Source organism: Cicer arietinum, chromosome 7 (assembly GCF_000331145.2).
Source record: "Cicer arietinum cultivar CDC Frontier isolate Library 1 chromosome 7, Cicar.CDCFrontier_v2.0, whole genome shotgun sequence".
Classification (NCBI taxonomy): Eukaryota; Viridiplantae; Streptophyta; class Magnoliopsida; order Fabales; family Fabaceae; genus Cicer; species Cicer arietinum.
This window is the reverse complement of record NC_021166.2, coordinates 10,450,932-10,467,678: the sequence shown is the minus strand read 5'-3', so window position 1 is coordinate 10,467,678 and position 16,747 is coordinate 10,450,932. Positions and strand designations below refer to the sequence as shown.

At 28.6% G+C, this 16,747-nt stretch overlaps 2 protein-coding genes and 1 non-coding gene across 4 annotated transcripts in view; 2 read left to right on the top strand and 1 right to left on the bottom strand.

The window, feature by feature from the left end:
• Positions 1-9,320: 9,320 nt before the first annotated feature.
• LOC101510364 (protein IQ-DOMAIN 22) lies at positions 9,321-12,898 on the top strand. 2 transcript variants are annotated; one of them, XM_012711935.3, is made up of 4 exons: positions 9,321-9,911; positions 11,200-11,367; positions 11,762-11,839; positions 11,956-12,898. In XM_012711935.3, the coding sequence occupies exons 1-4, from the start codon at positions 9,594-9,596 to the stop codon at positions 12,658-12,660; spliced, it is 1,269 nt and encodes a 422-aa protein (XP_012567389.1). In that variant the 5' UTR covers positions 9,321-9,593; the 3' UTR covers positions 12,661-12,898. The 2 variants fall into 2 exon arrangements, with proteins under 2 accessions (XP_012567389.1, XP_004515805.1); XM_004515748.4 differs by having other exon boundaries at positions 9,331-9,911; positions 11,200-11,394.
• Positions 12,899-13,812: 914 nt separating this feature from the next.
• TRNAV-AAC (transfer RNA valine (anticodon AAC)) lies at positions 13,813-13,886 on the top strand. Its single transcript has one exon. It is a non-coding gene; the product is annotated as a tRNA-Val (tRNA).
• A 1,544-nt stretch (positions 13,887-15,430) lies between these two features.
• LOC101510692 (replication factor C subunit 2) overlaps positions 15,431-16,747 on the bottom strand; it is a 3,313-nt gene continuing 1,996 nt past the window's right edge. The window contains exons 5-7 of the mRNA XM_004515749.4: positions 16,213-16,341; positions 15,938-16,132; positions 15,431-15,697 (exon numbers count right to left, since the gene is read on the bottom strand). Of these exons, the coding sequence (XP_004515806.1) occupies positions 15,587-15,697; positions 15,938-16,132; positions 16,213-16,341 (435 nt within the window). The 3' untranslated portion in view covers positions 15,431-15,586. The remainder of the gene's footprint in view (positions 15,698-15,937; positions 16,133-16,212; positions 16,342-16,747) is intronic.

Genomic DNA, 16,747 nt, shown 5'->3' with positions numbered 1-16,747 from the left:
ATATATAAAACAACATGCAAAAAAAAAAAAATCAAACTCTAGAAAATCCAAAAACAGAAACAATAGTTAAATCAAAACCTAATCATAATAAAAAGAAATAAAAACCCTAACACAATGCAAAATATATTAGAAAAAGATCAACATGTTTAAAAAAACAGAGATGAATAATGCTATTTTTAAACACAAGATTGAAAATGCTAACAAAGAGGAAAATGTTTAGAACAACAAAAATGAAACTAGCAAAGACGAAACTAACAGATTTAAAACAACAAAGACGAAAAAAGACAGTTTTTAAAAACGAGATTAAAAAGTTTAGAACGAAAAGTTAGAGAGTTGAGGAATAAGAGATAGAGTGATAACCTGGAGTGGGCGTGGCCGCCGTTGGTCGTCATTAAGGCTTGAAGGAATTAGGGTTTGTTGGTGTGAAGAACTAGGGTTCATGAGAGGATGGTGAGGATGATGAGAGACTGAAATTAGGTTGTGGGTGGGATTGTGAGACTTTGATTGAAATTAAGGTTGAATTTTATTAGTGGGCCAAATCAAATTGAGCTTGGTGAACCCAATCCAACACTTAATAATAAAATACTATAAACTGTTATCGGGCGGATTGGTCACCGCCGGTCCAAAATCCATGATCTGAACCTGCCCGGGTCTACCCTATTGAACCCTTCAATTCTATCTGTATGACCCGTTAGGCTCGGTCCAACCTACCCAATTCAACTCACCCGTTGCGAGCCGGACGGTATTGGGCGGGCCCATCTCATTTGTCCAGCCCTAGTGTGCACTTGCTGCTCATAATATCTTTAGCATACCTTATAACCAATACCAGTAGTTTATCAACATAAAACAGTTGAATGAAACCGATAATAAGCTCCACTATTGATAAGCCTGTGCTATTATGATGTATGTCGTTTTTCATGGTCACATTTTCAGTCATGGCTCTAGAGTTTGTAGTGTGGTATTAATCTAGCAACTGATTCGAGTTAGAATTTGCTTGATACTATTTTGTGATTTGTATACCTGTTTTATTTTGTGTTTCCTGCTTCTACCAAAATCAAATTTGTACGTTCACTCGGCATGTGTCCATTTTCATTTTGGAAGAATGGTTGATTGAGTTGAATATGATGTTCATCAGGGTGTGTGTCGATCCCCACTCTTCACCAACTTCATTTCACTTGAATAGTCAGCGGCATGTTCAATGCATTTTCATATAAAAAAAATGTTGTCTCGAGTTCATATGTCTATATTAGATAGTCTTACATGTGAAATGAATCTTTGACTTTGAACCAAAAGTCTAAAATGATAGATGAATTGTGGAAAAGGTTTGTCCAAATTGTCTTGTCGTATGAAAGAAACACCCCTAAAATTAAACACGCCCTCTTGCATCACAAATTAATTTTATGGCTTCCACTATTTCACATGCACAACTGATAGCTAAAATGTGAAATTAGAGAATTTGCATTTTTTTTTCTTTTAAAATTGTATGGAACATTAATAACAATACATTCTTCTACAACTCCAGCATGATGAGGATAAGAGCACGACATTTCTTTGGTATTGTACTTAAAAGTTAAAGACATCTGCCACCATATGAGACTGTGTAATTTTGATCATAATCTAAATGTTATCCAAAGATCCGAGCACATGTTTCTTTAACTCGATCAAACCATGAGAATGACGTGTGCAAGGAAAAATAACAGACATCCCCACAATTAAATAGTGGGAGGTTACCAAGGTTTGGAGCTCAAGACTCATGAGCTCTATAAATAGGAATACCACTTAGATTAAATTTCTAAGTCATTCAATCACTCACCAACCACCGTGAACCTCTTGATCACGGCATATCATCAGTTATGTCTATCTAATTCTTTAAATAAGAACAACTTTTATTTTGATTCGCAATTATTCTTGACCTTGCACATAATCGACATATGAATACAATTGAACATATATTATATACACACGTCATATTATACACACGTGTGACCGTATTTTAATTATTTTTATGGTCATTTATTCAATGACATTTCATCAAGTGAGATACATAATGATTTTGTTTGAATCTTATACCGCACATACAAAGGCAAATACAATTTTGTGTGCAACTATAGATAGATCTCTTAAATTAATTGAGTTTTATTTAAGAGATTCACATTTTTCAATGTAAATTTTTTTCATACACCGACTATAGATTAAATATATATATTTTAACATTTTTATTTAATTTAATTTAAAAAGAATAAGTTAAGATTCCAAGGTATTCCTATAGTTTATATTAGTTTTTTAATTGTATTCTTAATATAATTTAAATAATTTGATTTTATAAGATCATTTGCTGTAGTGTATTTAACTATTTAGTCCTTACATTGAAAATAAGAATTTGCGTACCAATTAATGATAATATTAAGTACTTTGCAAGATCGGCCAAGGCTTGTCCAACGCCAACAGTAGGAAAGTTAGGCTTTAAAAAGATAATTAAGTATATTTAGGCTTAAAAAAAAAAATATTTTAATTCAAATAAAAATCTCATAATTATAAGAAGACATATTATTAGTATATTTAATTAAAATATTTTACATCTCATAAAATAATAAATATATAATTTAAATAAAAGTTTAATAAAATATTGTTGTTAGTATTAAAAATTATTATTTTTTAAATTAAAAACTTTGCTTTTAATATACGTTAGACCTCGATAAATATTAGATTGTTTATGGTACTTTGAAATAAATATATATTAAATAAATGATTTTTAATTTATATATTAAAAAATTAAATATAAAAATATTATTTTAAGAACTATATATTCAACTATTTGAAAGTTCATATAAATTTTTTGAATTCTTTAAATAACTCTTATATTTAAACATCTTTTAGTTTTTATATTCTTGTTCAACACTTAATTTTTTTTCTATTTCTATCAAATCATCAATATATTATATTTATTATTTATTATTTTTTTAGAAGTATTAAATAAATTTTGAATATACATCAAACATTTTCCTTCTTCAAAAGCCGTAGATACTAGTATATGATGTATGAATGCAAAGTTATGTTGAAACATTAATTGGTGAGTTAGTTATCCAAGAAATTAAGATCTTCCTTTTCGTCACTTTATTTTCCTCTATGTTATGAGACAGATAAAGATAAGTAACCCAAAAATAAATTTTCGTATTACACACAAAAAATGCAAAAAGGCGAAGATTGAAGGATTTTTTTTTCTCTATATATCCTTTTTTTTTTTTTTAAACCAAAATATCTTACTCTCAATTTTATATATTAGATTGTTCTACTTTTTGAACCCAATAGAAAATTACTGGCCTAGGATGCGATTAGCTGAAGAAGATTATGAATTAGACTTACTTGGAGGTCGCTAACCCAAGATGCGACCTCCTATTAAGGTTTTTTTTTTTTTTTTTTGCTGTTTTATGTATTATTATATGAATTAAATATATTAATAAATAATTAAATTAATAAATAATAATAATAAATAATACATTAATAAATAAAAATAATAATAATAATAATAATAAATAATAATTACATTGTTGTTATTATTATTATTATTATTAAAAATGATTATAATTAAAAAATAGGGCAATTTATGATTAATCAATTTACTAAAATTAATTTGATACTTACCAAATTTGTTACTTATCAAATTGGACAATTTGCGATTAATCAATTTGTTATCGAATTGATTAATTTTTTCTTTAATTTTCTCATTTAATGGTTAAATTAACGATATATCACAAATTGGTAAAATTAATTTTCTCATTAAATATAATTTGGTAAATTGATTAATTTTCTCATTAATTTACAAATTAATTTAATATAAAAAAATTGATTCGTGTTATTGAAAAAAATAATAAAAGTAAAAAATGAACCTAATCTAATCATTTTATATATAGATATTTTTAAAATACATTTAGAAGATGAATATATTTAATTTGATTTTATCTTTTGAGATAAGTTAACAATACATTAGTAAATAATATATTACCTGATTTTATCTCAATATATCAAAAAAATTGATTCGTGTGATTGGTAATGTGGCAAATATATATATCAAAATTAATGCAGTTGAATAAATGTGACAAGACAAACAACCTAATGCATGTTGAATTTACCAATCACACGAATCAATTTTTTTGATATTAAATTAATTTGTAAATTAATGAGAAAATTAATCAATTTACCAAATCATATTTAATGAGAAAATTAATTTTAGCAATTTATGATTAATCATCAATTTTACCATTAAATGAAAAAATTAATCAATTGTACAATTTAGTAACAAATTGATTAATTGCAAATTGTCTAATTTGATAAGTAGCAAATTTGGTAAGTATCAACTTAATTTTATCAAATTGTTTAATTATAAATTGCCCTACTTTTTAATTATAATTATTTTTAATCATAATAATAATAACAATATAATAATTTATTTATTAATGTATTATTTATTATTATTATTATTAATTTAATTATTTATTAATATATTTAATTCATATAATAATACATAAAACGGCAACGACAAAAATCAACCCTAGTAGGAGGTCGCATCCTGGACGAACAACCTCCAAATAGGTCCAATTCAAAATCTTCTTCAGTTGGTCGTACTCTAAGCCAACGACCTTCTATTGGACGCGAAAAATAAAACAATCTAATATATAAAAGTGGAAGTGGGGTAATTTGGTATTTAAAAAAAAAATATATATATATATATATATATAAAGAAGAAAAATTCAAAGATTGAAATCCGATTTTTTTTTACGAATTTGGGGAAAAGCGAGAAAGGTGTGGAGTGAAAGACCGTATTTTGGCGTTGGCAAATGGCAATCTAACATTCGTTTCTTAATCTAAAATATGGACCCACTCCATAGTACTTTATTTTTTACTATTACTATATTTACAAAACAAAGTTATTTTGGAATGAAGCAGCGGGAGAAACGTAAGACAATGGAGGCAAAGATACTTTGGCAGATTTGATCAGAAGGTTAAAACAGTGATACGTGCGTGCTTCTTCTTCTTCTTCTTCATTCTGTCATTTGTCGGCATCAAACATCAACTATATGGCCCCATTATGCCAGTCACGTGATCAAGCAGTAGTCAAGTACTCTCTTGGTTTTTAGATTGTATTTTCAAGTTTTTTACACAAGTAATAAATAAATAATGTAATATTATAATAAAGAAAAAAATTACTCTTAAAGAGTAACTAACTCAAATAATTGTAAGGTTTCCAGGACAACGTTTTGTCTAGACATATCAATGTATAAACAATATAATAATACTTTAAAATTTTAAAGTATAATATAAAAAATATTTAAAATAATATATATTTTTTTTAAATGATACAATTGTAAGACTGATTAGTGTACTATCTAATATTATGTGTCTATATTCTGTGGATAGGGGCTCAGTGTTTTACTACTGCTAGTGTCTAGTACTGGCCTACTACTATCACCACTACTCTAACCATTGGTCTATAAAACTACTACAAGATGACATTTTTTTTTTAGAATCTGGACAAAATTATTTTTCTCGCTAAATCAACTTGTCGTATTAAATAAAGGGAAGACTGTTTAAGCTGACATTTATACACCTATTCATAATTTGAATGTATAAATTTGTGTTTTTTATTCTTCAAAAATTTAAATTTTTTTATTAAAAAATATCAATTTTTTAAATGCTTAAGTGAATAAAATTAGAAAAATATATTTTAAAATTAGATAAAATTGTATCTACTTAATTATTTAATATTCATATTATTATTCTTTATTCAACAAAATTTTACAAATACTTCTATTAGTAACGATGTATGTTAATAATTATGTGATCATGTGAATAGTCTAAAATCTCGAATATATTTTATTTATTTTTAAATAGTAATTATTTATAGAAAATCTAGATCGATTGATTTTAATCAAATAATCCAAATCTCAAATAAAATTTAATTTTAAAAAAAAAATAAAATTATTGGACTGAATAGCTATATCATTTGATTTTGATTTTAATTTTGATGATACGCCAATACAACTAATCATTGAATGCACTGCAGCGAATTAATATGACATAAAAAGTAAAGGGAATAATAAAATTCCAAAAATTATAAACAAATGTTAAATATCCAATTTTAAAAATATGAGACTATTAGTATAAAAATAAAATAAATAAAATAAAATAAAAGCAAAAGTTCACTTAAAAAATATATTATTTTCTGAAACTAAACTTTATCTATAACATATATAAATATACTACCCTATTTTGATATTGCAACATGTCAAATACTGAATTTCCTCTATCTCATCAATTGATAATTAACTAAAATACAACTTATACATCCACCGATAAAATAACATCTGAACTAACTAATTGGGTCTATTACTACCCAATCTAAATAGGCCTATTAGAATAAACACAACAGCTCAATACTAATAATAATAATAAGATGGCTTACTCTTTTCACCTGTTATTGTTCTAGACAATTTAGGGTGTGTTTCATCAACTTGAATGAATAAAATACACGTTTGGTTCGGAAAATTCAGATACATATTTAGATGTTTTGAAAAATAAAAAGGTGGGAGAAGAAAGCGTCTAATAACAAATCATTAACATATTCTAATATCCCCTCCAGTTAGTAAATATATATTAATTAGTCACAATTTGATTAAAAAGTTATGAAAAAATAAATGATCTTGGTTTGGTTAAAAGATCAGCGATATATTGTGTCGAAGTTATATGCAACAAATAAAACGAGTCATCTTGCAATTATTCACTAACTAAATGATAGTCTGATTCTATATGTTTGGTTTTCTCGTGAAATAAATAATTTGCTGCAATATGTTGGGTAAATTGATTGTCGCATTAAGGAAGGTTAATTGAGTAAAAGGTGATTGAAGATATTGGAGAGTGTAAATCAGCCGCTGAAATTTGCAAATCGTGGATGTTATAGAACAATATTCGGCTTTTGAAGAAGATATTGAAAACTTAATATGATCTTCCAAATGAATATATAGTAGCCACATACTAATTTCCTTGACAAAACTTATGTTATCCTGCACACTCTCCAACGTCATTAGATGAAAACGTGTGTTTCATCTCATGACTCTAATTATAACAGTTGTAGTGATTTAACGGTGATTGCACAATAACTGATTATGAATTTACACCAGGATGAATAAATAGGAGTTTTTGAGGATATTTGGTGGGATCTTTAGGTTTTTTATGTAGTGAAAAATGTTATACTCTCACAATAAAGTAAATCCGAGTTAAATTTTTATTAAAAGAAGTATCTATATTTAGTGTTAAAGGTGTCTCAAATATAATTACTTTCGATTAACGTAACTTATGTGAAACAAAAAAGAAACACAAGAAATATAAACAAATGTTAATTTAAAAAATCTCATACATTTTTATCAACGAGTAAACCTAACACAAATTTTAGAAAATAGTAAATGTTTTTGCAAATTACACAAACTTTGATTGTCCTTATTTGTTTTTGGTATTACAAATTAATGTTCAATAATATTCAACCTCAATCATAGTATAAAACTTAGATCAAATATAAAAATGAAAGAAAAGCAATATATGGCTCTAATGCTTAACTATTATAAATATATGATTGTTATTTAGACACGGAAAATTCAAACACAGTGTAAAATATAATCGAAGTGTTCGATGTTTGAATCGAATAAATAAAAAAGATAATATAAAATTTAAAAATTGTATATACATTATGCCAAATTTTATGTCTCACAAACATTTATGTAAAATTATACTTACAAATCACTTGTATTCCACTAAAATATAAATCTTTTAAGCAGTAAAAAGAAATGGATAAACTAAATCTCAAACAACTACAATTATTAAAGAAAAAAGAGGGCATACAATAATTCACGATTTTGAAAAAATAAATTAGGACACCAATATAAATTATTCATAAATTTATTACCAATATATCTGCTATTATGTTACACTATTTATATGATGAAAATATTAATGGATTCTCCCTTCTAAAAGATAAACAACAACATTAATTGTCAATAAATTCAATATGAATATCAATTTTATCAAATTTAATATTTAGTTATCAGAGTTCTCTATTTAAGTATAAATATCGTTCTTTTTTAAATAATAAATTTTATATATTTCAATAATTATAGAAAATATTAAATAAATAAACTATTTTTACTTAACTAAATAATAAGAAGAGTGAACAAACAAATTAATTATCAAAATTGTAACATTAAGTCAAATTGAGAATTGTTAAATTCATCCCTAAAAATGTAAATTGAGTCAAAATAATTATCTATAAGTTTTTGCTTTTAGAGATTTTGATGATAACACATAACTTGAATTGCAATGATATTAAAGTGTGATCAACATGGTCCTTACGCCATATTTTGACTGACAAATATCGATATTGAACGTCTTCTTTCGAGTTCAAAATCGAGACTTCACAATTGTTTGAGTTAATTATGATAAAATTTATCATATTTTATAATATAAAAAAGAAAGTGTAATGAATTTGAAAAAGTACTATATTTAATTGCCATGACACAACATATTATCACACGATACAAATTTACACAAAAATTAACATTTTACGATTTTAAAGTGTACTTGCCAATTTAAAATAATAAGAGTTTCATATTTACTACAGAGCAATATTTATATGATTACAAACACAAATCTAAATTATTTAAGCACGGATAAATTGAAAAATAATAAGTTTTTCCAATACTATTAAAAAAACTAAATAATGTGCATTTATATATATATATATATATATATATATATATATATATATATAATAAACACTAAATGATTTTGATTTGTATGGCGAAATTTGTTCATTGACCCTAACATGAATACAAGTACCAATTAATTTAATGTGTACCTAATTAAGATTCTACCGGTAAATGATTAGATTTGTAATTTTCAAATAAAAGAAAAATTGATTATATTTAAACATCACACTTTTCAATATTTATTGAACATTTTATTTTTTATATTTTTTATAATGTGTAGAAGAAATATACGAAAAATATTTGTATAGTTACAGAACATTTAGAGAAACATACTAAAAAAAATTATTTAATTATGTTAAAAATAAATATTGTTTAATTTCAAAAGAATTGACTACACAATTTCCAGTATAATTTTTCTTGATTTGATTTTTTAATATACATACCCTAAAAAGTCAAATAAAAAATGATATTTAAAGATTTGATAAAAAGTGAATTTAGTGTAATTGTTATGATTAATCGTAGTTTTTGTTTAGGAGGAAAATGAGTTAGGAGTAAAATTTGAGAATCGAAAAGGGTACGGCATAGATAAAACAATAGTTTATATTATTTGATGATTGCATTTAAAAGGCGCAGATAATTAGAAAGAAAGAAAGTAACTTAAAACTTGATTTGGCCTGACACTCCAAAAGGGAACACTTTTTCCTCTTTCCTCACTTCAAAGACCCATCCTTCTTACTTCTCTCTCTTTCGATTCTCACTTTTATTTATTTTTTAACACACAAAACAACTTCCCTTGTACATATAAAAAACAAGAAGAAGAAGAAGAAGAATAACTACCTTATGGGAAAGGCATCAAGGTGGTTTCGTGGCCTTCTCGGTCTCAAAAAATCGGAGCATGATCAATACGTCTCACCTCAGAAGCCACCCAAGGAGAAACGCCGTTGGAGTTTCGTCAAATCATACAGAGAACAACAACACGTAGACAACACCAAACAAGCCATCACAGTCGCTGCTGCCACGGCTGCAGCTGCAGAAGCTGCAGTAGCCGCGGCTCAAGCTGCTGCCGACGTGGTCAGATTCAACAGCAGTAACGGAATCATCCGGATACGCGAACAATGGGCAGCCGTTAAGATCCAAGCCGCTTTTCGAGGCTGTTTGGTTCGTAACTAACATTATCGTTAATTTCATTCCATCTTTCATTACTTCTATACACGTGTGTGGGTGTGTGTGAGTGTAAATGCTTATTTACTTTTTTTCTTGATCCTTTATTTATTTTATTTTTTTAAAAAAAAAGGTTATTCTTTATGTAACTGAGCTGTTTCTTGTGTCATTTATGGTTTTCCTTCTATTTTTAGTGTTAGCGACATTATTGTATTTCATTTTCACAATATAACGGATCAGGTCCGTCTTAAGTGCTACTCATTGCTAAATAAATAGTATTTTTGGTGGTGATATTGTGGTACAAATATTTTACCAATCAATGTGGGACTTGTATTGTATTGTAATTTATTTTATTTTGTTTTTCGTCAACGTTGGTAGGTGTTATTCAATGTGGGTTGATTTTTTCAATTGGGGCCATATTGTCTGGGAGTCGGTGGACAAAGTTTGAGTTCTATATTCTTCTACAACTATGGCCCATCAAAATTCTCTGTCCTTATTTTACTTTAATAATGACATTTAGCTTTGGCCTTTTCGTGTTATCTTGTGGGGTGGGGACACACTTCAACATTTACTGGCCTTTTTGTTTGTTTGAACTTTGAAGAGACGTTTTTGTTGAACATTTCATTTGATGTTGGTGTAGGTGAAGTGTGTGACTTTGTTTGTTACATAGTTGTATATGATTTTTCCAAAGACTAATAAAAAATATATATTTGGTGGTACAACATAATTACATTTATAATGTCCTTGATGTAGACGTAGTATACTTTTGTGATTCTGTTCAGATACTGCTCAAGATCTCATTTTGTGGGGTAACTCGTGTTGTATTTTTGTCTTAGCTTATATTTTGGCAGGGGAGTTGTTGAAGGAAGGAAAGGCCTGTGTTTGTTTTTTTTTTGGAAAATTTTTAGTTGAAAATTTTTAAATTAAGTTTTGGATGAACTAAATGAGACATCATTGCAATGTTATAAATCAATCACTGTATTTGTTTTTTCACTTAAAAGAACTAACCCTTGGTCCTTGCTTTCCTTTTTTCACTTAAACTATTTTAAATTATGGTTGGTGTCCCTGTCGTGTTTGGTACTGGTGTCTGTGTGCATCCTTCATAGGCTCTTACAGATATGAAACAATTTGGTCCTAAACTCAGTATTTTGACAATGCATTATAATGTTGTACTAGAACACCTAGTTGTTGCTTCACTTCACTACTTACTATATGTTGAAACTAACTTTATTGATTTGAGCTGTTAATTGTGCCCTCATTTATTTATTGATATTGAAATTGATAGGCAAGGAAGGCACTGCGAGCATTAAGAGGGCTGGTGAAGCTCCAGGCACTAGTGAGAGGTCACATTGAGAGGAAACGGACAGCAGAGTGGCTGAAAAAAATGCAAGCGCTCTTACGGGCACAGACGCGAGTTAGTGCAGCACGAACCCTGCAAACCTCACAGTCAAATGTAAAGTCATCTACACTCCACCTCTATGTAAGTGTAGTTATAAGTTCCTTTTGCTGAATAATTTAATTCTATAGTCTACCTTAATGTGGTAACCAATACTTTGCGATGAGTATATTGCTAATTCTCTTTAAATTGGACAAATCTGACTGTCATTTTTGAAATGCTGATTGAGATGCACCAATACAAATATTGATACTAATAGTTGAGATAATAATAACTATCATAATTTGCAAGTGTGGAGATAGACTCATCTTATTTAATGACCAATTACCGATAAATTACATGCATGATTGTGTTCCTTTTAAAAATTTCAATCAAAATGATGATGCTGTACTCTAAACATTATTAATGTTCTTGATCTGATCATATAGTTTTTCCAAATGATCGTTTACAGGGTCCAGCTACACCAGAAAAATCTGAAAGCCCTGTAAGATCTAGGAGCGTGAAATATGAGCATTCACCTGCACTCAAGGTATTTTTTTCTTCTCATAATGCCATCTTTAATTCTTAACCAACAAGTTTTAATTTAGTGCATTATCAAATTTATCATATCTTCTTATGAATGCAATTATATATATACCATTGTAGAGAAATGGTTCCAAATCATGTCTCCCAATCAGTGGAAATATATCAGAGACTCATTTAGATGAACAATCATGGAATAGAGTAAGATCACTGATAAGAACATATAGCCGAAGCGAAGAAAAAGCTGATAGGATTGTTGAAATTGATTCTGGAAAACAACACTTCACCTCAAAACATAGAAACCTCTTTTACTCAACCAGCGACACTGATCATTATTACAGTCAAAGTTTAACCCCAACAAAAGACTCAAAATCTCATCAATCTGGTCAAAGTCTATCATGTGAGGTTCAATCTTATTACAATCCACTAAAACTCAACGAAGTTGAAGAGAGTCCGTTTTGCACTGCAAGCAATAGTCCTCAATTTTTATCAGCAACCTCAAATGATGATGGTTACAAAAGAAGCCCTTTTACTCCAACTAAGAGTGATGGTTCAAGAAACAGCTACCCTAAAGGTTATGCTGACTACCCGAGTTACATGGCGTATACAGAGTCGTCGAAGGCGAAAGTTAGATCTATGAGTGCACCAAAACAAAGGCCAATATATGAGAAATCTAGTTTATCTAATAGGTACTCACTTAATGGACATGACATGGCAAGATTGGCTTCACAGAAGACATTTACATTGCAAACAAGCTTCAGCAGCAAAGGGTATCCAGGTTCTGGTCGTTTGGATAAGCTTGGAATGCCTGTGGGGTATAGATACTGATGTTAATGTTAATTTCTGTTAAAAGGGTATTATTATTATCATTATTATTATTGTAGTATCTTTATTTTGAGGGTGTAAGACTTGTAACATTTATCTTGTTAACCGGTTGCTTTTGTGTCAGCTGCAAATTCTATTAAGAACTATGGTCCATCATGGACTACCACTTGAAAAATGTTTAGATCTCCTAACTATATTATATATACTTCTAAGAAATGAATTGACTTTAGTTGTTCTAGGATTTTTGACTGCGGATTCTTTCCAATTCATATCATGTTGTTATAGCTATATATCTACTAGTTTTTTTAGGTAGGTATTGCTTAAAATTGTATATTCTTCACAGCTTTTAAAGCTTGAGGTTTTGTTCCTTTGTTGCATTGCCCGACTATGTACTTTTATCATGTTTTAACAAGTGGACCGAGTTGGACGGGTTAGCTGGTTGAATTGTGAATTGGCACTATACAATTTGGTTATTTGATTCAAACACTGGAGAAAAAACATTTTATCTACTAACCAACCAATTTGGCACTAATATTTGTCATTAAAGAATAGGTTAAAATTAGCATTTTGTTGATATCATCTATATAGAAAAAGAGAAAAAAACATATAATATACTAACTAATTTTTCACACTCTAATTTGTTCATGTTATTGTAAGAAATGTCCAATTCATACATTGAGCAAAAATTTATCTCTAATTAATTACTTAAATTTAATATTTTTTTTTATAATATTATACAAATTATGATTTATTATAAAAGTTGTGTACATGATTAATATTTGTTAATAAATAATTAATTAAAATTACTATTTCTAATACCGGGGATATAAAAGAGAACAGTAATAATACATTAATTATAAAAAAAAAAACTCCATATTTTGTAATAAATATATAAAATAAATATTTATAATTAATTAATTAATTAAAACTAATATATTTTTAATATCTTCTAAATAAAAACGAAAATAATTATCATTTATTATAAACATTGTATACGAAATAAATAAGTATATTTATTAGCAATCACCATTTATTTAATAATCTATAAACCAATAAGTATGTTTACACAGGTTTTCTTGAATGTGGAGCGAGTTTAGAAGTTAATGTGTATATTTTTAAATAGAAGTATGAAAACATCCGTTAAAACAACATCAAGGTTTCGTGGTGTAGTTGGTTATCACGTCAGTCTAACACACTGAAGGTCTCCGGTTCGAGTCCGGGCGAAGCCACAAATTAATATATTTTTTAAATTTTTATGGGAAGACGTAAATCCAGTAATGTGTTTGCCTATTGTGAGTAAAAATGTAGAGTGGGATGATCAATGTTTTTATTAACTCAGATCAAAGCTTTGTTGTTTGGGCTTAACCTTGCATGGCAGATGAGTCATGGTAATATCATTTGCGAGTGTGGCTCATTAGAGGCAATGCTACTTATTTAGTTTTTTTCAAATAGTCTTTTAATAAATAGTTTTAAAAAAATCAAAGCTCAAGTCTATGTTATTTGTCATATATTTTTAAGGTTTAACTTGATATTTGAGAGTCTAGTATTATCTTTTTTTAAATTAGTTATACGACCTATTTTTAAAAAGACTAATAAGATAAAAAATAGATGGGAGGAAAGTCTTACTCCATACATAAATCTTTTTGAGCCAATGTGTTAAACATTACACTTTACACCTCTTGTTATGAAAACTAACAACCACATTCAACCATTTAGACAAGGGGTGAACACAAGCCAAATCAACTGTAAGATTAGTTCCATTTATGTCTATTTGACATGCAAAATATCAAATTTGTTCCGATCTAAGAACACAATAAAGTTTAAAGAACTTCATCTCTTTAGAATGAAGACAAATACGACAGAGAGATTAAATTAACATAAGTCGTACAACTTTTTGGAGTCTCTGCTCATATGAGAAGAAAAGGGAGGAAAGATGTTATTATCATTTTATTCTAAATTTGCCCTTACTCATCTTTTATTTTTTAAGAAAATTCCTGTGTGCATATGCAAGTAGAAAATGGGGTTTATGCTTACTTTTAGTGAGTATTTATATTAAGGGAGGATAATTACATAAAATAAAATGAATCATTCAAATAAAAAATGAAAATATTAACTAAAATGAAATTACAATAAATTTAATAATTTAATTAACTTATATTTTTACTTGGTAATTAAATTATTATGACAAGAGACTTTATTATCATTTAACAAAATTATTCTATTTCTCTCTTCTCAATTTCTCTTCTCTTTCTTTCATACCAATCAATACATCAAATCTACTCAATTTCTTACCTATTTATCTCTTCACAACTTCTCTCCACAACCAATAGGTAATATTTGGTGCTATTACACTGGTGATGACTTTTATAAACAAAATATTTAAGGTAATATTTGTTAGTTTAAGTAGTAGTTTTAGTAAATTATAACTAAGACTGTGTTTTGACTTTTTTTAGTCACAATTGAATGATCGCCTCATAATTTTATTTTGACTTGCCTTTAAATCAACCAACTTTCGTCTTAAATAAACTCAATCACAATTAGACCTGCAGATCGATTTATTTGGTCTAAACAATGATCTGGTCAATACTTAATGTTGAGTTAGGGACAAGTATAATAGGTATAGGTCTAAATTTGCCCTTGCTCGTACATAATTTAAGCAACCTCAGACATTGCTCCTTACCGGTGGGTGTCTCTGGAAATGATGCTTGATTCACGTTATAAATTAGATCGACATAACCAAATTATATACAAAAAAACATTTCAAAAAGTAATATTGACCCAAGTTACACATAACACATTTTTAGAACTTGAAGTATTCATGTATCAATCAGCATTTGGATATCCGGATATAATAAAATCTACTTGCTTCATCAGTACAACATTCTCACTATTATAAAAGTGAAAAATAACATGCAGCTTTATGACCTACTCATGCAGCTTTAGCAGTTTCGCGAACTAGAGAAAGCTTAGCCAACAGACCGCACATCTGAAGATAAGAACCAACTCCGTCACAAATCCTCATATGAGCAAATCCAGTTTCCTACAATTTGAAGAAAGTCCCGTGTCAATATTATACTTTTGACAAAAAAAATAAAGATGGTTTCTTGTCCCCTTCCCAGTATTCTCAAAAACCCCCCAAAATACACATCCGGCGGATTAGCCAATCCAAATGTGTTTTTTTGTCAAAATACACCTTTGGATCAACCAATCCGGAGTGCATTGGGGGTGAGAAAAAAGCTACCATATAAAATACAAATTTGGCAACCAGGTATTCATTTACCTTCATGAATTCCAGTTTCAAGTACTCTGCCATATCATAATTTTTTATTATACGAAAAAGTGTGGTGATGATATCTGTCGGAGAATATCCCAAGTCATACAATTGCTTGAGCCCCGAACAGGCCTCATCGAAATTCCCTTCAATCACATTACGCACCATATTCTTCACATGCAGTGGATGCGGCTGGTCACAAACCTAAAACCAAACGACAGGTTTACACAAAACCAATGGTAAATAGTGATGAATGTAATTTGCAAATAATAGTGGATTCTAACCTTAAAAACATTAGCTTGGTTAACGAACTGGAAGCCACTGTATGTTGCTTGCAAGTTATTCAATGCCTGCCTCATATCACCATCAGCAGTGAAAATGATGGCCTCAAGTCCTTCAGGAACATAAGGAACCTTCAACAAAAACACAATTCAATCATGCATTTCTTCAATGCTATCGAAGCCAAACAGATAGCAACTAAAGCAGTTCTTTCAATAACCATACAGATGTTCCCAACCAGTTCACATAGACAAAGGCAGGAACCTTCAAAATATTGTTCTATGATAAAGGAGCCCAACATGCTGGGAGCATCATATGTTAGACTACCCTTAAAAAGAATAAAATGCAAAAACAAAGACTGCATATGCTTACACAATCTAACATCTAACATACCCCTTACAAAATTCAGTCACTATAAAGTACATGCAAAAGTAGATAACAAACTTGGAAACATCACCATACTGCTGGATCACATCGCAGTAACACAACCAAGGAGGCCAGTCACATAATTTAGCTGGCTTTGTTTGAGAGTTTGGAGGG